The 19,119-nt window shown below is 53.3% G+C and overlaps 2 protein-coding genes across 7 annotated transcripts in view; one reads left to right on the forward strand and one right to left on the reverse strand.

The window, feature by feature from the left end:
- The first annotated feature begins 430 nt into the window (after positions 1-430).
- Positions 431-15,875, forward strand: BYSL (bystin like). Of its 2 annotated transcripts, XR_003676776.2 has the most exons (9): positions 431-748; positions 3,981-4,131; positions 6,804-6,942; positions 7,268-7,401; positions 7,990-8,150; positions 8,254-8,356; positions 8,848-9,253; positions 13,649-13,874; positions 14,373-15,875. XR_003676776.2 is itself a non-coding variant. In XM_007120300.4 (7 exons), the coding sequence occupies exons 1-7, from the start codon at positions 481-483 to the stop codon at positions 9,191-9,193; spliced, it is 1,302 nt and encodes a 433-aa protein (XP_007120362.1). In that variant the 5' UTR covers positions 431-480; the 3' UTR covers positions 9,194-10,249. The 2 variants fall into 2 exon arrangements, 1 of the variants encoding a protein (XP_007120362.1); XM_007120300.4 differs by lacking the exons at positions 13,649-13,874; positions 14,373-15,875 and having other exon boundaries at positions 8,848-10,249.
- CCND3 (cyclin D3) overlaps positions 10,798-19,119 on the reverse strand; it is an 82,873-nt gene continuing 74,551 nt past the window's right edge. For 3 of the 5 annotated variants that reach the window (XM_028478714.2, XM_055079490.1, XM_028478716.2), the window contains 5 exons: positions 16,667-16,882; positions 15,923-16,120; positions 13,225-13,384; positions 12,476-12,612; positions 10,798-12,013 (listed from right to left, as the gene is read on the reverse strand). In XM_028478714.2, the coding sequence (XP_028334515.1) occupies positions 11,846-12,013; positions 12,476-12,612; positions 13,225-13,384; positions 15,923-16,120; positions 16,667-16,837 (834 nt within the window). In that variant the 5' untranslated portion in view covers positions 16,838-16,882 and the 3' untranslated portion in view covers positions 10,798-11,845. Of the gene's footprint in view, positions 12,014-12,475; positions 12,613-13,224; positions 13,385-15,922; positions 16,121-16,666; positions 16,883-17,771; positions 18,058-19,119 lie in introns of those variants that run through there. The other 2 variants (XM_007120301.4, XM_007120302.4) reach the window with 2 other exon arrangements.

A 19,119-nucleotide genomic window follows, 5' to 3' on the forward strand; every position in this document is an offset into this window, starting at 1 on the left:
AATAACGTAAAAACAGAACGCCCAGTCTTCGAGCTCACGAGGAAAAGGGGCGTATCTAGGCGCCCCAGTGACGTCACTGCCCGACACCACCACTACCACCACCACCACCACCACCACCACCACCACCACCCCCCCCACTACCCCCCCCACTACCCCCCGGCTTCCCGTTAGGGGAATTTCCGTTCGTCTGGGAACCCTGGGCCTAGATCCATGAAGCTAGGAAAGCGTGGCTCGGACTGCCACCACTTAGAGAAGCCAACATTAAATGCAATGAGTTTATTTGGGAGTCCAGCTCCAGGACCCGTGAGCTCTTTCAGGCGATGGGGCGGCGCTGGTGGCAGTCCCGGCCTCCCAACGCGAGGGGGCGCTGTGAGCTCCGTGTGGCATCTTGGGCGCTGGGCGTTTACTACGCAAGCGCATTCAGGGCGTTTTTTCTTCCGTCCACACGTGTGAAACTTCCCGGCAAGGCTTTCGAGAAAAATGCCCAAATTGAAGGCGGCCCGCGGGGCCGGGGGTCAGGAAAAGCATGCGCCCCTGGCCGAGCAAATCCTGGCTGGGGACGCGGTGCGGGCAGGGGCCCGGGAAAAGCGACGGGGTCGCGGAACCGGAGAAGAGGAGGAAGAGTACGTGGGGCCCCGGCTGACCAGACGGATTTTGCAGCAAGCGCGGCAACAACAAGAGGAGCTCGAGGCCGAGCATGGGACCGGGGGCAGGCCCGCGGCGCCGCGGGAGCGCACCACGCGGCTGGGTGAGTGGCTGGGGTGGGTACGAGGAAGAGGGTGGGTAGTTGGGGTGGATGGCTGAAAGGTTCCGGAAGGGGAATAACTTGGAATAGAAAAACAGGGGGCCGTATTACATTCTTGCAAAGGTAATGGAATGGGACACCCAGCCCTGAGGCGGAATGAGGGTGGCCAGTGCCCTCCACTCCCACTCCTAGTTTTAGGCACTCACTTTTAGGCACCCCCAAGGTTAGGCCAACAGGATGTGGTTGCTCACGCCACTAAGTTCTGCTAGTATTTATACATTTGTTCTGTAAATACTAATGGGATGTCTACTATGTACATTCCACTGTGCTAGGAGTTTAGATGGTTTAGGTAAAAAAGTAAACAAGATAGACGCATACCTGACTTCAGGATCTTACAATCTAGCCCAGGAGAGAGACGATGGAATAGACAGTTAGAATAATGCACTCCGTGATAAAGTGTAGTTTCTCTGATAACAGTAGCATTAGTCTTGGGGGTCAGGCTTCCCAGATTGCTTGACCTTTGTGCTAAGACCTGAGAAGTGGGGAGTGCTCTGAGCACAAAGAACAATATTGTTTAGGGGCTGAAGAGGGAGAGAGATTAATTAAAAGGTGGTCAATTTTTTTCTTATTAGGCTGGGAGTGTTGACCTCCAAGTTGCTTAATCTGTTTCTCAGCTCTCATCTTTCATTTGTCCTGTGAGCAGTGTTCACAATGGAACACTAGCCTCCTGGCTACAGTATCTGTACTTGGCTTCTAAGACATCACATACCTGTTTTACAACTTCCTCACCTCTCAGTAGCCTTTGCTGGCTCCTCTTTTGCCGCCAACCTCCTGCAGTGGCATAGGGTTCCATCCTTGGACCTCTTCTCTTCACTTCTCTTCACTGCTCTGATGCTGTCATCAGTTTCCAAGTTTAAATACCATCTACTTGGTAACTGCTTCCCAGTTCATATTCTAGCCCTGATCTTTTCCATGAAACCCAGATTCTTATATTTCAGCTACCTCTTCAGCCTCTCCAGTTTAAAGTCTGAGACATCTCAAATTTCACATGTCCAGGACAGAAACACTGACCATCTAGCCAAACCTCCACCCACAGTCTACTTTGTCTCAGTTAATGGCATGATGTCCTTCCATTTGCTCCAGACAGAAACCTTGGACTGCTCTCTATCTCTCTCCACGTCTGATCAATTAGGAAGTCCTGTTGACTCTACCTTAAATATATATCCAGAATCAGATCACTTCTCACCATCTGGGAACACCATCCTTGTTCAAACCACCATGATCTCTCACCTGGATGATTGCAGTAGCCTGCTAATTAGTATCCCATACCAGCTACAGTCCACTCTCAGCTCCACAGCTTGAGGATTACAGTGGTCTACAAAGACCTGTGTGATCTGCGCCTTTTGTCAGTCTGACCTTTTCTGCTTCCCCTAGGCCTGCTCTGAGCACTCCATTAAAAATTGCAACACCCCCACCCCTGTCTCCACACTCCAGCTTCTCTCCTCTGCTGTGTTTCTTTTGTCGTGGCATTTGTCTTTTTTTAACGTAACATATGTCATATTAGTTCATCGTCTGTTTCCCCCATTAGAATGTAAGCTCTGTAAGGGCAGAATGTTTTTGTTTCTCTTGTTCGCTTGTATTCCAGCACCCAGAGCAGCGCCTCACTTATAGTAGGCACTCGTTGTTTGCTGAATGAATGATGGTGAGGTAGGTCAGAGCGAGAGCTACAGATGACTTGTAGGCTGCCCTAAAGACAATGGGGAGCTATTGGAGACTATGGGGACCAGTTAGGGGATTGTTGAATTAATCCAGGCAACAGGTGATACTGACCTAGGCTTTGACAGGGGTGTGAAGGCTTTAAGAGGGATTTTGTGAGATACAATGGAATAGGACTTGGTAATTGATTGGATGTTGGGAGTGAGGGCAGGGGACAAGGCAGGCCTGCTGCCCAGGCTCTGGCTTAGTATTGGCTGGATAGTGGTGCTATTTACTTAGATGTGGAACACAGTGAGTAGTGTAGACCTAGGAGGGAAAGGGAGTGAGTGTGATTGATGACAGGTGAAGGTTGAAGTGCCTGTGGGTCATCCATGATCCAGCTCTACAGGAGGCAGCTGGAGTTAGGGTCTGGAGCAAAGGGAGGTCTACCTACAGGTACAGATTTGGGAGTTGTTAGCATGTGGAGACAAAAGATCTAGCACGTGTTCCCCTCCCTCCTTATTTAGCTTTTATCACACACTATCTCTGTACTTAATGGCCTGTTCATGTGTAGCGTTTTATCTCCGCACTTAGATTATTACCTCCCTTTTCAGACGCCCAGCCAGCTGTAGTCTTCCAATAATCGGTTATTCAGATGGATTGGTCTGTTGAAATCTGAACTCACTGCCCAGCCTCACTTTACCCATCTAGCCTTATTTCTTGCAACTGTCTACACTCTTGGGTTGTTTTGTTTTGTTTTTAAAAAAAAAAAAAAAAAAAACCATTGATTATACACTTTTAAAATTTTATTTATTTATTTATTGGCCGCACCATGCAGCTTGCAAGATTTTAGTTCCCTGATCAGGGAGTGAACCCTCGCCCTCGGCAGTGAAAGCGCAGAGTGCTAACCACTGGACCACCAGGGAATTCCCAACAGACACTCTTGTAACCAAGCCCTCTTGCCAGTATTGTTACCCAGGTCTGGAAAAACACTCCTTCATTTCCCATTTTGCCTATCCAGAGCCTAACCATCCTCTGCACTCATCCATCTTCTGGGTGCCTGTGGTATATACCATTTCTGCCACTCATTTTGGCACATAATCAGGCCCTACCACGCGTGTTAAAGAGGTGAAGAATGCACAGTCTAGATCTAGATTGCCTGCCTTAAGCAAGTCACTTAACTTTCCTGTGCTTCAGCATCCTCATCTGAAACTGGGTATCATCATAGTACCTATTTCTTGGGTTTATGCTGGTTACGTACAGTGTTTAGAAGAGTTCGTGCTGTATAACTGAGTATAGTGTGTTAACTATTATTTACTACTATCACTGTCTCATTGGTTCGTATGTGTACATTTTGTTTCTCAAGCGAGATTGTGCGCCCCCAGGGACTGGAAGGTAGCATTTGCATCACCTGTTTCACTTTGCACGTCTGTGTCTATTACAAGCCAGCCCTGGACCACATACATGATGGTTAACCTCTGAATTCCTAAGCCATTGCTTACCTTGCTCACCCATTTCATCTCCCCTCTTCCGGGTCCAGGAGTGCCACAGGATGGCTCAGATGATGAGGAGTGGCCCACTCTGGAGAAGGCTGCCACCATGACAGGGCCAGGCTACCACGCAGAGGTGGTTGTGGACCCCGAGGATGAGCGGGCCATTGAGATGTTCATGAACAAGAACCCTCCTGCCAGGTAGGGCTGGCATGGCCTGGGATTTGGGAGAGTGGGTCCTGCTAGCAACTTTATAGAGAAGAAACTTTATATGCAGAGAAGCGTATGTCCTGGCAGGGTTTTGATTCCGCACCTTTGGGAAGGACCTGAGCATTGCGAGTTGTGGGGAACCGCCTTGACAAAAGTGGCCCATCCTCAAAGGACTGTTCTTAATGAGAATGACCCAGACTCAAAATACCTCCTCCCCCCTCTGTCTGCCTGCCTTAGAACTGCCTGGATTACCTGGGCAAATAGTTGCAGGCCTTGTTCTCTCTCTGGGTGATCTGTCCCATTGCATTTGGTCTTGGTATGCTCAGTTTTCTTAGTGGTGAGCTCAGTTTCCTTGGCCACATCTTTTTCATACCCTAAGCTTCATTTTATCCAGGGTTTTCCAGCCCCAGCACTACTGCATTTTGGGCTGGATAATTCTCTTCTATGGAGGCTGTCCTGTGCAATTTAGGATGTCTAGCAGCATCCCTGACTTGTATCCACTAGATACCAGTAGTGACCTTCCCCCCAGCTGTAATAACCAAAAATTGTCTCCAGACATTGCCAAATGTCCCCCAGGGGGCAAAAGCACCCCCCAGTTAGAACCAGTAATTCATTCTCATCTGTAGTAAATGCTAGGTCCAAAACATGCAGGCTTTTAAGCTCCTGTGTTCAAACTCCGGAGCCCGTGGATTTTGGCCCAGGAGAGGGGAGTCTAGGATAAGGGCCCTCGACCAGTTCATTCTGACCATGTGAGGTTAATGTGACATTGTTCTTGGTTCTTCAGGCTCTTGCGTTCATGCATGTCTCATTGCTAGTAATACTGTGGGAAGGCAGTATTACTGAACGACAAGTTGCATGGCCGTGTATTTGAGAGGCAGAATGAAGCCGTGAGCCCCTTTCCCAGCGTGATGCGCAGCAGCTGAGGTGGATGTTACAAAGTGCGTGCTGGTCCCACCAGAGAGCCTCTCAGGTTCCCACCCAGTGCCTGTAACTCCTCTTTCGCAGCCCATTCTGACAAGCTTGGCAGGACGGTTTTCCAGCTGGTTGTCAACAGAAAAGTAAAGCTACTAGGAACAGGGGTTCCTGACAGTCTTGAGGGGGTGACAGCTGGCATCTTCAGAGAGCAGGCTAGACCCACGTGAGCTCAGCAGTCAGAGGCCATTTAGTTTGGGGGCACATATGTACTGTAAGGTGCCTGACCTTCAGAACCTGAAAGACCAGGCTTTGACTCTTTCCCCCTACTCGTGAGCTGTGAGACCTTGGGTGAGTTACTAACCCCTCTGCATATTGGTTCCCATGTCTGAGTAATGGGAGTAACAATACCTCGCGTGGGTGTCACATGGACAGTGTGAGGGTACATCTGGAAAGTCCTGCCCTTGAAAGACAGGAGCCATGTTTGTTTTGTTTTGTTTTAATTAATTTTTATTGGAGTATAGCTGCTTTACAAGGTGGTGTTAATTTCTACTGTACAGCAAAGTGAATCAGCTATATGTGTACATATATCCCCTCCATCACTTTCACATTAAAAAATTGTATACTAGACTTTAGGAAATAGATCCTATTTGGTTATTGACTACATCCTTGAGAAATAATTACGTAAAATGTAGACTCAGCCTTGCTCTGCACCTGGTCCTTTATTATTATTATTTTTTTAATTATTTTTTTTTTTTGCGGTACGCGGGCCTCTCACTGTTGTGGCCTCTCCCGTTGTGGAGCACAGGCTCCGGACGCGCAGGCTTAGCGGCCACAGCTCACGGGCCCAGCCGCTCCGCGGCATGTGGGATCTTCCCGGACCAGGGCACGAACCCACGTCCCCTGCATCGGCAGGCGGACTCTCAACCACTGTGCCACCAGGGAAGCCCAGTTATCTATTTTAAGGAGCCATTTTATATAGACTTCAGCAGACCCTGAAGACACCTTTATTGCAGCAAAGCCCAATGTAATGATAATTCTGAATCATCACGGTCTGATTGTACTTAAGGAGGCTGGGGAAAAATGATCATTCATCTTGGACCTCTTTCCATAAACTTCAATAAATTAAAAGGGGGGTAAGTATGTGCCATCGTCTCTCCCTAATGATCCCAGCTACCAGAAATCTTGGTATATAATTGAGGTGTGTCTGGTACTCTGGAGAGGTCAGACCAGGGTTTTGTAACTGGAGAGTCCTCAGCACACTGGCAGCATGTGATGGATGTGTTTGAAATGGGAACACTTGTCACAAACTTATTACTACTATCACTGATAGTTCCAAGTAGTGTACGTACACTAACTCTTTTACTCCTCATGTTAACTTTTTTAGGGTAGGTACTGTTATTATCCCTGTTTTACAGGGGAGGGAGCTGAGGCATAGAGAGGCAGAGTAGCATGCCCAAGGTCATTCAGGGAGCAGAGGAGCCAGGACCTGAACCCAGGCAGGTTGACTTCAGAGGCTAGGTTCCTCACCTCCACACACGACTGTCAGCTCCATCCTGAGCTGAATGACTGCCAGGTCCTCTGTGCTCTGCAGGGATTCTGTGCTGGGTTGTTGGGCCCAGAGGGGACTGAGGTCACGTGTCCCAGCAAGATCGCAAGTTTATCGGGGCTCTCAAGGGACTGCGTGGGGAGTCAAGAGCTTCCTGGACTGAGAGCACGGCACTCCCACCCCTTCCCTCCCTTTCTCCCAGGCGCACCCTAGCTGACATCATCATGGAGAAGTTAACTGAGAAGCAGACGGAAGTCGAGACGGTCATGTCCGAGGTTTCAGGCTTCCCTGTGCCCCAGCTGGACCCCCGGGTCCTGGAGGTCTACAGAGGGGTCCGGGAGGTAAGAGCTGAGAGGAGACCTGTGATGGGACTCCCTCACAGGGGCTCTGGGTGCCCACATCTCTCGGAGAAATAAGGCCTGGTGGCTGAGAGCGGGCTCGGGTCAGAGTGCACGGCTCCAGGGTCCTGCTCTCCTGCTTACTTGACTCTCTGGTCTCAGTTTCCCCACTGGAAAATTAGGATGATAATAGCACCTCTTCACAGGGTGGTTGTGAGGATTAAGTGAGTTAATGTATGAAAGGCACCCAGACAAGTGCCTGGCACCCGGCACCTGGTAAACGTTGTGTATGTTAACGACGATGATGATTTTATTCTCTGATCATCAGGTGTTGTCTAAGTACCGCAGTGGGAAACTGCCCAAGGCATTTAAGATCATCCCTGCCCTCTCCAACTGGGAGCAAATCCTCTACGTCACAGAGCCTGAGGCCTGGACCGCTGCTGCCATGTACCAAGCCACGAGGTAGAGCAGATGGGGGTCAGGGCTGCTTTGGGTCTGTAGGGAAGGGCTGGGTGTGGGAAGGACAGGCTTTCCTTCCCTTTGCCATTACATCCTAGCTTTGCCCCCACAGCGCTCTCTTGTGTTTCTTTATGTCATCATTTTCCCAACTTTTTCTGTTTCCTGTTTTGGGGCCGAGACCCTGTTAAGAATGTCCTGTGATGAGTTTCCAGGGGAGAGGCTCAAAACTACGAGGATACAACCCTAGGGTGTCAGGGTGGCCTCAAAAGTCTGTGGCTCTCCAGGCATGCACAAGTCCCTGGTGACAGCAGGATAGAGAGGACCCATGATGGAGAGGGGAAGGTGAACAGCTGGGTACCTGTCTGCCTGGGAGAGCTCTGGCTCACCCCAAAGATGGACAGTGTTCACCCTGTTTGGGTACATCTCGTAGCCCCTCCTGTTCCCTCTCATCTGACCTGGGTGTTGCATGCACACAGCTCGCTTCACACACCCTCCGATCTCTTGCATGTACCATCCACATTGATATTTAAAAGGCCAGCTCCAGACTATCAGGTGACCTGGGATCTCTCCCCTTTCCTCCAAAAACACTAGGATTTTCGCCTCTAACCTAAAGGAACGTATGGCCCAGCGCTTCTATAACCTGGTCCTGCTCCCCCGGGTACGAGATGACATTGCTGAGTACAAACGACTCAACTTCCACCTCTACATGGCACTGAAGAAGGCTCTATTCAAGCCTGGAGCCTGGTTTAAAGGTGGGAACCCAGGAGGCAGTTATGAAAGGGAGGGGCTGCGGCTCCTGCAGTACCTCCTTTCTCTCACTGGGCTTAGAGTGACTGCCCCTCTGCCCCTCCCCAGGCATCCTGATCCCGCTGTGCGAGTCGGGCACCTGTACCCTCCGGGAAGCCATCATCGTGGGCAGCATCATCACCAAGTGCTCCATCCCTGTGTTGCACTCCAGGTAGTGTCGGTGGGGGTGGAGGACCACTGGTTGGTGGATCTCCACACAGCAGGGTTCCAGGACTGGGGATGGCGGGGGCAGAGTGGGGAAGGAGCTAAGCATAGCCCTGGGTTTGCAGCTCATTTAAGCCAGTGGGTGTATCATTACTCCACAAGAATGTCAGTTCCACAGGAACAAGGTCCCAGGGCCTGGCACATGGTAGGTGCTCAGTAAATAGTTGAATGAATGAAAGAATGGGGAACATGGGAAGAAAGTAAGTTAGGGGTGGAGATCTCAGGATGTTTGGACCTATTCGAATACTGAGACAAGCAGTCTGAGCCAGATGTGGGGATTTGGCGTGAGTCAGTGTAGTGCTGGTAACTGGAGTCAAGGGAGTTAGATAGGGGAGGTGAAAAGAATGCCGGAGATTCCCCTTTTAGGGATAGCACAGTGTAAGGGCCAGCAGAGGAGAAGCCTTCCTCCAGCGTTGCCCTACTTCCGTTCCCCACTAGTGCAGCCATGCTGAAAATCGCAGAGATGGAGTACAGCGGTGCCACCAGCATCTTCCTGAGGCTGCTGCTGGATAAGAAGTACGCACTGCCCTACCGGGTGCTGGACGCCTTGGTCTTCCACTTCCTGGGTTTCCGGACGGAGAAGCGTGAGCTGCCAGTGCTCTGGCACCAGTGCCTCCTGACTTTGGTCCAGCGCTACAAGGCTGACTTGGCCACAGAGCAGAAGGAGGCCCTCCTGGAACTGCTCCGGCTGCAGCCCCATCCCCTGCTGTCCCCCGAGATCAGGCGTGAGCTTCAGAGTGCCATCCCCCGAGATGTAGAAGATGTTCCCATCGCCATGGAGTGACGAAGCAGTGCTCGTCTGCAGGGCATGGGAGGACACCAGGATCCCTGCTGCTGACTAAAGGTGACACTGAGCCTTTATAGCTGAAGACCCAGTTCAGGGCCATGAGGGGTCACGGGCCTCTGATTCCCCAGTTCCTGACAGGGAGAACTGAGTCTGGCCGGCTCTCTCTTCCATTCTAGGCCTGCATCCCTGCTCAGTTCTGGGACCTGACTTGAAACTCCACAGCCCAACAGTCCCACTTCCCAGCTGGGGGTTGGAGTGGGTACTTCCTCTCAGGCTGTTGTGTCAGTTCACTGAGAGGCAGATAAAAACAAAAGGCAGGTATTTATTGAACGTCAGTGTTTTGATGTGGTGGATGGAGATCTTTCTGCTTTCCCTCTTTTGTGCAGGTGGGCACTGCATCCCTGCTCCTGTGTAGCAGTGGATTCTTCCCCAGTTTACATGGGAGCCGTGCCCCCCTCAGACAAGTTTGTTTCTCTAGGCTGTACCCACCCTGCCAGCCCCTAGAGGGCACAGCCTCTGCCTCCCCTGACACAGGCTACTTTGGGAGAATGCCAGCAACCAGGAGGTTGTTCACAAGATGATCTCAGCTGTGGTTGGAAGAGCTAGGAGAAAGCACCTAGAGGAAAGTGGAGATACAGAGGCGAGGAAGGTCAGGCCCAGGGTCACCACCAGACCAGTTCCCTAACATTCTTAGCTAATGAAAGCTTTAGACCAAGGGTTGGCAAACCAGGGTCACGTGCCTGTTTCCTCATGGCCCGTGAGCTAAGAATTTTTACATTTTTGAATGGCTAGGGAAAAAATGGAAAGAAGGGTATTTTGTGATAGGTGAAGATTATATGAAATTCAGATTTCAGTGTCCATAAATAAAGTTTTATTAAGATGCAGCCACACCTCTCCATTTCCATGTTCTCTGTGGCTGCTTTCATGCCACAGCAGCAGAGGCGAGTACAGTCTAGCTAGAACCCTTGTTATGTGCTTTAGAGAATGTGAATTTGTTCCAGCCTAATTACTGTATTTGGGAGGAATTTGATCATAAAGCAAATTTCACATTTATATGCAGTTTTGTCTTTGAGAAACACTAGGTGAAAGCAGAAAACTGTACCCAGCTGAGCTGAGCCAGATGATACACAAAATGCACAAACCTCAGACATGTGCTAGTGACACCAGTTCACCTTGCGGGTTGGTACCACACCCACATCTGGTGTTACAACCCGCCTTCCACATCCTTCCAACCTCCACTTCCACAGCAGACTTCAGGTGTTGTTTTTCAAGATAAAGGGGCCATGTTTATTGCAGTATGTGTTTCTTAACCATTTAATGTGTAAAAGCACTATCTTTCCTTTTTTTAAAAAAGTATTGTGCCTCAAGCCCCATTCTCCCCATAAGCCCTGTGGTTTTTATTGTGCAATTTTGCATGGTGCAGTGATTTTTAGGAATGCATAGATCACGTTATGAAGCAAAACTGACTATATCTGGGGCAGATATTTACTCTGGTCCTTTACAGAAAAGGCTTGATGACCCCTACTTGAGACCACTGATTTCCACCCTCTAGAAATAGGCTTTTGCCCACACTGCCATCCAATCCAAGAAGCCAAAGACAGTTTTATTTCAGAATCTTTATTAAGGTAGCATGATGGTCCTGGGCCACCAGCCTGGACCTTGTGGCCTCGGGAAAGACCTGTGTCAACAGGGCTTGCCTCCCTCTCCAGACAGGGGCCTTGGTCACCTCCAGGTCATCCCTGCTTCATCCCCCAGCCTTGCAGGATGGAGCACAGGGCCAGAGGGAGAGGAGGGCGTGGCCCCACCCCAGGCTGTAGCAGCTCCTCGGCCACGGCCATGAAGATCCTCTAGCGGTAGGAGAGGGGAGGAATGCAGCAACCACCAGGGTCACCACCACTCAGGGTAGATGGGCCCCACCACACCCTCTTACAGCTGTACTCAAAGCAATTAATAAATTAAAACAACCTCTTCCTTCAGCACTGCCCCTCCACCCCCCAATCACACAGGAGAAGCTGAGCGGAAAGCAAAGCGAGGAGGTTGGTTCCTGCCCCTCGGACAGAGGCCAGGGCCCCTCCCTCTAGGAGCAGCTGAGAGCATGGATTATGCAGGGGCCTCCAAGTGCATTGAGAGGAGATGTCCACTCTTTCTTCTCACATGTGTCTAGAACATGTGAGGGTTCTTCAGAAAGACCCCAATCCAAATGCAGTAACTAGGGAATTCCCTGGCAGTCCAGTGGTTAGGACTCCGTGCTCTCACTGCCGAGGGCCCGGGTTCAACTTTGGCAGTTGAGAACACAAGAGCCCCAGAGATAAGGGGGCCCCCGAAAGGAATGCTGGTACATGTATTTTACAGACTTCAATTTCATCTCTGGCCAGCCTGGCCCACCCCCAGCTAGGACCGGGATGGAGCTGAGCTGGTCAGATGCAGGGAGAAGGAGGAGCCTGACTGGCCACCAGCCGCAGCTGGCCAGGCCCCTTAGTGCACACTGCAGGGATAGGTAGGACCCGACCCCTTCGGCTTGCGACAGGCAAGTAGGAAGGAGCCCCCTCGGGCTTCAGCTGTGGCATGGTTCGTTCCTGCAGGCAGGGAGGGGGGTGGCAGCGTGCCCTCCTCTGCTGTTGGTGGCCACTCGAGGGGGCCTCGCCAGGGCTACAGGTGGATGGCTGTGACATCTGTGGGAGTGCTGGTCTGGCTGGGCCCCTGGCTGCTGGAGCCCCTGGGGGCTTTGGGCGCTGGGCTGGGGGAGGTCTGGGCGGCTTCCCTGAGGCTCTCCCTGAGGGCAGCTTCAATCTGCTCCTGACAGGCCCGCAGGCAGTCCTGGGAACAAGGGGGAACGGTGAGCAAGGTCCACGTCCCTCCCCCGTTAGCATGTGGCAGCAGGTGCTGGAGGACACCTCCCAGCACACAGGGAAGTTTGGGGAGGTTAGGCCACAGCCCAACCCCAGGAATCAGCTTTCAATTCTCAGAAACTGGCAAGAGGATGTGGCAAGAGGGTGTGAGAGCAGCCCAGCATCTGACACCAAATCCCCCACCCCCACTCCTGCACACCGTTTGGCAAGAAAAGGGTACCCAGGGACAGTGCCCTTCAGCCCGCCCAAGACACTTGCTCTTCTCCAGACCAAGGAAGGAGATAAAAGGCCACAGAAGCCCCAAGAGCAGGGCACTTGAAACCAGGAGTGGAGACCAGGGTGGGGGGGGCGACAGCTCCCTCTGCTGGAGGCTCAGGGAATAGCGCTGCCTCGTGAACTGAGGCCACTTGCCCAGCTGCCCAGCACTCACCACTTCAGTGCCTGTGATCCCTGCCAGCAGCTCTGTGAGCTCATCCCCAGATGTGGAGCAGGCACCCAGGCCTTGCACTGCAGCTCCAATGCTTCCCGTGGCAATCATGGATGGCGGGTACATGGCAAAGGTGTAATCTTGGAAAGAAAGAGGGGACCGTGAGGCAAGGGTGGTTTCAAGGATAACAACCAGCACGCACCTTCTATTACCCAGAAAGTGCCAGGCCGTATGAAGAGAGCAGGGGTCTTCTTGAAAACCCCAGCAGCGAGTGGTGTCAGATAGCAGCAGGGGAGAAAGGCAGGAAAGGGGCTCTTTCCTGGAGAGGGTCAGGTCCAGGGTGGTCTGTAAGTGATCCTGGCCAGGGACCAGGGAGTGAATGCATCTCTTCCTGGTGTGGACACAAAATTAGGGTTAAGAGACCTGGTTTCTGCCCTCAACTTAGTCACTGTAAGACCCTGGGCAAGTCACTTCTCTCTAAGCTCTCAGTGACCCACCTACATACTTGGGGGGTGGGGGGGTGGTCTCTTGAGATCCCATACAGCTCTGCTGCTTTTCTGTATTGAGACTGGGGGCTCAGAGGGAATAGAATTTTCACAAATAAATTTTGAGAAGAAATTAAGAAACCAGAAATCTGTTCAAGATTTCAGTTCAAGAAATCAGTTCAAGATAGCAGAATCTCCTGGTTACCGCTCACCCTTCCAAGTCTTCTGATTTCCCTGGCTTGGTAAAAATGTGTGTAGGACTCTTACCTGTAGCACAGAGGGCCAAAAAAGTCTGGGCGTGCTTCTTGACCAAGGCCTGTCGGTCACGGGGCAGAGAGAGCCGGTGCAGAATCAGGGCCAGGAAATCATGGGCAATCACGGCGGCCAGGTCCCACTTGAGCTTCCCCAGGACCAGCACCTCCCAGTCCTGGAGGTTGAGGAAGAGGGTAGGGTCAGTGGCTAAAGAAAGGAAGGGGAGGGAGTAAAGCAGAGTTCTCACAGGAAGGGAAGCCCATCACACTTGAAGGTCAGGACCCCAGTTCTGCTTTTGAATTTAAGGACTGGTACTGTGGCAGGGAAGAGGCGGGGGGCACTTGCTTTGAGCCCTATTGATCACTTCCTAGATGCCAGAACTACATGCTTTACATGAATTATCTCGTTTAATCCTGCTGGGTTATCTTTTGGGATCCAGTAAGCAAGGCCTTCTGACTTCCTGCAAGGCTCTGAGCACTTCTCCAGCCAGGGTTGAAAGAAAAGACTGCAGCAGCAGATACCACCACCATCACCATGAACTTGAGGCTCCTCTGGCATGAAGCAGAAAGACTCTCCATAATCCCAAGGATCTGTGAAAGGGGAGAGCACTAGCCTGCCCCCAACTCAGCATCCCAGCCAAGTCCACACCTCTTGAAGCAACTGGGGTGAGCATGAGGCCACACCTCCTGTAACACAGCCACTGAGCCAACCCTGAGGTTCCTCATAGTGGAGGTTGCCCAACCCAACCCACATCCCCTTGGTGGGACATTGGGGTGTGGGGCTGAGATAGAGCACCCCACTCCACCTCTTTGGCTGGAACCCATAGTGCCTAGTGCCGTTTGAGTCTTAGGAAGAGACGTGGAGGCCAAGCCAAACAGGATGGGTCCAGATGATCCCTAAGGGATCAAACCATCTCTCTGCCTGCCCTAGCCTCTATACCACTGCTAGGTCCTGGAGGGAGGCTGGGAGCCCCACCCCAATCCACTCATCTGGGGTTCCCAGCCTTGGCCCCATTTCTGAGTTGCACACATGAGGATTTCTTCATTGTTTTATCTCAGGAAGGAACTCATGGGTTTGACCCCTTACTGAGGTAGAAATGGCAACCCCATCCAACCTCTTTTAGGCCCCCGGTCACAGCTATCCCTCTCCTGGCCCCCACCTAGGTGTCATCCTCTTGAACCTCTCACAGAGCCCCACAGAAAACAGCCTGGCCTGGAGCGGGAAGAAGTTGGGCAGAGAAGCTCCATTCTACTCCCGGTGCCTGTCCCAGTGGTCAAACTCCTAACTCAGAAGTGAGCAGAGGGGCTTCCCTGGTGGCGCAGTGGTTAAGAATCCGCCTGCCGATGCAGGGGACACGGGTTTGAGCCCTGGTCTGGGAAGACCCCACATGCCACAGAGCAACTAAGCCCGTGCGCCACAACTACTGAGCCTGCGCTCTAGAGCCCTCGAGCCACAACTACTGAGCCCGCGTGCCTAGAGCCCGTGCTCCGCACCAAGAGAAGCCACCGCAATGAGAAGCCTGTGCACTGCAAGGAAGAGTAACTCCTGCTCGCCGCAACTAGAGAAAGCCCACATGTGGCAACGAAGACCCAATGCAGCCTAATTAATTAATTAATTTTTAAAAAGAAACCTTTAGGGAAAAAAAAGAAGTGAACAGAAAGCACCTCGCATCCAAGGAAACATCTAGAAGGCAACTTGGAGTGGGGCTTTCCCTGTGGGGAGGCATAGGGTCCTGTGCGAGGGAGGGTAGCCACCTTACCCTGTATCAGGGCAGCCCCTGAGAATCTCAGCCCTCACTTGGCCGAGAACACACCCCTGGCAGCTTCCATCACATCCCTAACCTCTTAGGCCACCTTAGTGCTAGAACATCCACATTCTCCTCAGCCTCAGTGCAATGCTGAGGCAGGACCTTTCCTTCTCTGGGCCCCAGCCTCCTCTGTGGCACGAGGATTTGGACTGACTGGAGCTCTCTGAGGTCCCTTCCAACTCTGACCTTCTAGGAAGTCATCGATCGGCACACTCCACCCCCCAGCTCAGGCATGGGGAGGACTTTTGGCCTGTTCTGAAAAACTCTCCTCACACATAAAGGCACACACCCCATCCTAATCTTTTCACAAAAAGGAAGTCCCCTTCTACCTTCTAGCCTAAACCCCTCCAAACACATCTTGCTCATTAGCCCTGAAAACTAGCTCCACCTTGAGACTTGCCAAAAACTACCAGATTCATCACAAAGAGCTGTGGGGCCTCCCGGATTCCCAACTCCGGCCTCCTACTCCCATCTCCGAGAGCTACTTGGCAGGAAGAGGAATCCCGTTCCTCGACAAGCAGCACTCGGGGGCCCCAGTACCCTGGCTTCTTGGCCAGCCAATCACAGCAGCCTGCACGCTGCCCTCCTCCCCGGGAGATGGGGCCCAGAGACTCCTCTCCGGGTCAAGAGAAGACTGGGCCGCTGTAGAGCAAGGTGGAGGAAGGTGCCAGCTCACCCCTCTCCCCCCACCCCCGCCCCTCGGGAGACGATCTGCACGCCCTAAATAACCTCTTCCAGGTCCAAGCAGCTCCCCCACCTCCTCTCCAGGCTCAGTGGGGAAAGAGAACCGGTGTCTCCCCTGTCCTGCCTCGGGAAGAGCCCAGCCCAAGTTCCCAGCAAGAGGCCCAGGGAGCCACTTCCCAAACCACAGGAGTGACAGCAGCTCCCCACAGTGTTATGAAAGACCTTGGTCAGAGTGGGTGGGCCGGGGGACAGGGCATCATTATCACATCGGAAGCAGCTGCAGCTCAGCCCCAGTCTGTGCCTCAGCTCTGGCCTTTGGCTAAAGAGGAAAAGAAGAGATGATTCCACAGGCCTGAAGCAGCTGCTCAAGTTTCCCAGAGTGAGGCTAGCGAACGGAGAATTAGGAAGGAGCTGTTTCTCCTGGGATATAAAAGGAAGGAAAGAAGGTGGGATGAAACGCCTTGGCCCTTCCTTACAGCAACCCTGGCTATAATCTGCTCTGGGAGGCTCTTCGATCACAAAGTCCACACACTGGGATAAAGACTCAACCAGGGCGGCCCCCCTCCCCCACATGAAGCACATTCCACTCCCCCACTCCAGGGGGGGTGCGTAGGCATGTCCTGCTGCTGCCAATAAATAACTCATGGTGGCTGTGTAAACCCAGAGGCAAAGTACTAGTGAGTGTAGACATGCAGTTTGACTTGTTGCTATCTGGGGGAAAGACCAGGAAGGAGTGGCACCCGCTGGAGGTCAGGAGAAGGGGTTTGGTTCATGCTGGCAGCGCAAGCCTGGGCTAGGAGCTACCCTACCCTGACCATCACACCACACTGTCCCACCTCATCAAAAAAAAAAAAGCCTCTGCTACCCTCCCCAGGGACAGAAAGCCTCTTGAGGGTCTTAGCTTTCCTTTTCCTGGTAAGTGAGGAGGCAGTGTGTGTTGGGGGGAGGGGAGGATTATGCACGCACCCGCAGCTGGCGGGGAGAGACAGAGTGGTCGGTGTAGATGCACAGTTTTTCGATGGTCAGGGGCGTAGTCTCGCGCAGCTTGGAGGCCAGCAGCATGCAGACCGCACCCAGGAGCTGCAACTGCGCCTTGCGGGTGGGGACGCAGGACAGGTAGCGATCCAGGTAGTTCATGGCCAGGGGGAAGACTTCCTCCTCACAGCGCTGCTCCTCACACACCTGGGGGAGGGCGCACAGTCACTTCTGGGGCAGAGGCAAAGGAAACGCAGCAGCACTAAAGGTGGGGGGGCGGTGCGCTGAAGGGAAGTGGAATAGGGAGCAAGAATCAGGAGGGGGTAGGTGTACTTACAGTGACAAGGACTAATACGCAGGATGCGCCTTCCCCAAGGTGTCGTCCCCCCTCCACTTCCTCTGCGGTGCCTCCTTCCCCCCCGAGGGCGGGGGGAAGCGGGGTACGCCAGAGGCTCCCTCCCTTAGGATTCCAAACTGAGACTGCCCGCCCCCCACCAATACCGAGGGTGAGAGGGGACGGAAGAGTCACCCACGGGAGCCAGAGAACTGGGACCTTAAACCCCATTACCGCCACCCAGTGCACACACCCAAAGGGAAGGGAGGAGACGCCAGCGGCTGCCTCCCGCACTTTTCATTTCCCTGACTGCCGGAACAGCGCGCCACCCCACCGCCTTCCCCGCCAGAACCCCGCGACACACAGGAACCGGCTCTGCGGCGGGGGCGGCCGAGCCCAGGGTTTTCCAGGCGCGCTCTCCCTAGAAGACCGGGCGGGGGAGCGAGGCGGGAGACGCTGAGAGAAGCCGGAGGGGAGAGGGTGGCCCTTGTCCCGCTTTCCCGGCCCGAAGAGAGGGTTACTTGGGGTGCCAAACAACTGGCAGGCAAAGTCAGGGTTGGAGAAGAGAAAAAGGGACACCACGGAGGCAGCCGGGTAAGGTGCCCGAGTGAAAGGAGTGAAAGGCCAGGCCCCGGGGATGTGCGCCACAGAAACATCTTGCTGATTGTTGTTGGGACCAGGATGTCCCGACAGGGCGGCCCCGGGATGTCCGGAGCTGGGGACGCCGGGGTGGCGGGGGAGGGGAGACCCTCCGGGCGGTACCTCCAGCATCCAGTACGCCAGCATCTTCCGCATGTGCGGCTTGATCTCCCTCTGCACACACTGGAAGTAAGAGGCGCGGGGCACGTAGCGCTCTTCCAGGCGGAGCAAGCTCTGCAGGACACGCTGGTCCCCCAGCAGCCGCGGGTCCGGCCCGGCCCGGGGCGCGTGCCGGGTGCCCTCGCAGCACAGCAGCTCCATACTCGGGCAGCGCACGGGCAGGGCGGGAGTGCGGGCTCGCGAGCCAGAACGCGGGCGGCGGGCCGGAGAGCGCGGAGCGCGGGGCGCGGGTCTAGTGCTGGCGCTGGCACTGCGCGGCGGAGCCTCAGCCCGCCCCCGCCGCCGCGCGCGCCGCTTCCCTGACAGGCGCCCCGCCCCTCGCGACCGAGTAGCAACCGTGGAATGCTCGGACGTCGCGACGTTCCAGGGGGCGGGGCCTCCGGCGCCCAGACGGAAAGGGCTGGCGGGCGCTCCACCCCCCACCCCCCCACCGGGCGGCCGCATTGGTCCGCGGGGCGCGGGCCGGCCCGCTTCCGGGCGCTCCGGGTCCTTCTGACCACCCGGTGGAGAGTTCTTTCGAGGTGGGCCTCTTCCCCACCTCCGAGCCCTCCCATTTCGCTTCTCTGACTCCAGTCGCCCAGGAAGAACTTTTCTCCAAAGTTTATTCATTCATTCGTCAAACCGTGCTTCGCCCTTCGCTGCTTGCTCTAGGGAATATAAATAAATAAAATAGCTAGTTCTTAGTGAAGAGTGTTCTAAGCACTTATTAAATCTTCACGAAAAAGCTATGAGTTAAGTCATACTGATTCTGCAGTTGAGAAAACTGAAGTACAGTAACTATAGTAATAGTTCGTCTTTGGCAGAGCTAGGATTGGGAAGCTGACGATCTGGCTCTAGAATCTGTGCTCTACACCATTGCTACTTAAACTGATCCCCAGACCAGCAACATCTTCATCGCCTGAGGGCTGGTTAGAAATGCAGACCCTCAGGCCCATCCCTGACCTGCTGGATCAAAATCTGCATTTCAACAAGATCCCTGGTGGTTCCTGTGCATATTAAAGTGGGAGAAGAGATAGTCTAAATCAGCACATTTTAGAAATACAACAGGGCGGAAAGGCCATGGCTTCAAGGCCTCACCTTGTCATTAAGTTGGCCGTGTGGCCTTGGACAAACCCTGAAGTTCGCCTTAGTTTCTGTTTGAGGAAAGCATGGGCAGAGAAACTAGCTCCTTTTTTTTTTCTAATCAATATATATATATTTTTTATCAGTTTCTTTTTTTGTTTGTTTGCTTGCGGTACGCGGGCCTCTCACTGTTGTGGCCTCTCCCGTCGCGGAGCACAGGCTCCGGACG

The sequence above is a fragment of the Physeter macrocephalus genome, chromosome 18 (genome assembly GCF_002837175.3).
Source record: "Physeter macrocephalus isolate SW-GA chromosome 18, ASM283717v5, whole genome shotgun sequence".
Classification (NCBI taxonomy): Eukaryota; Metazoa; Chordata; class Mammalia; order Artiodactyla; family Physeteridae; genus Physeter; species Physeter macrocephalus.

Bases quoted from the DNA above. Each gene is read 5' to 3' on its own strand.
- BYSL (XM_007120300.4), top strand. From the start codon at position 481: ATGCCCAAATTGAAGGCGGCCCGCGGGGCCGGGGGTCAGGAAAAGCAT. The intron at 4,132-6,803 runs GTAGGGCTGGCA...CCTTTCTCCCAG, and splicing joins AACAAGAACCCTCCTGCCAG to GCGCACCCTAGCTGACATCA. The intron at 7,402-7,989 runs GTAGAGCAGATG...CAAAAACACTAG, and splicing joins GCCATGTACCAAGCCACGAG to GATTTTCGCCTCTAACCTAA.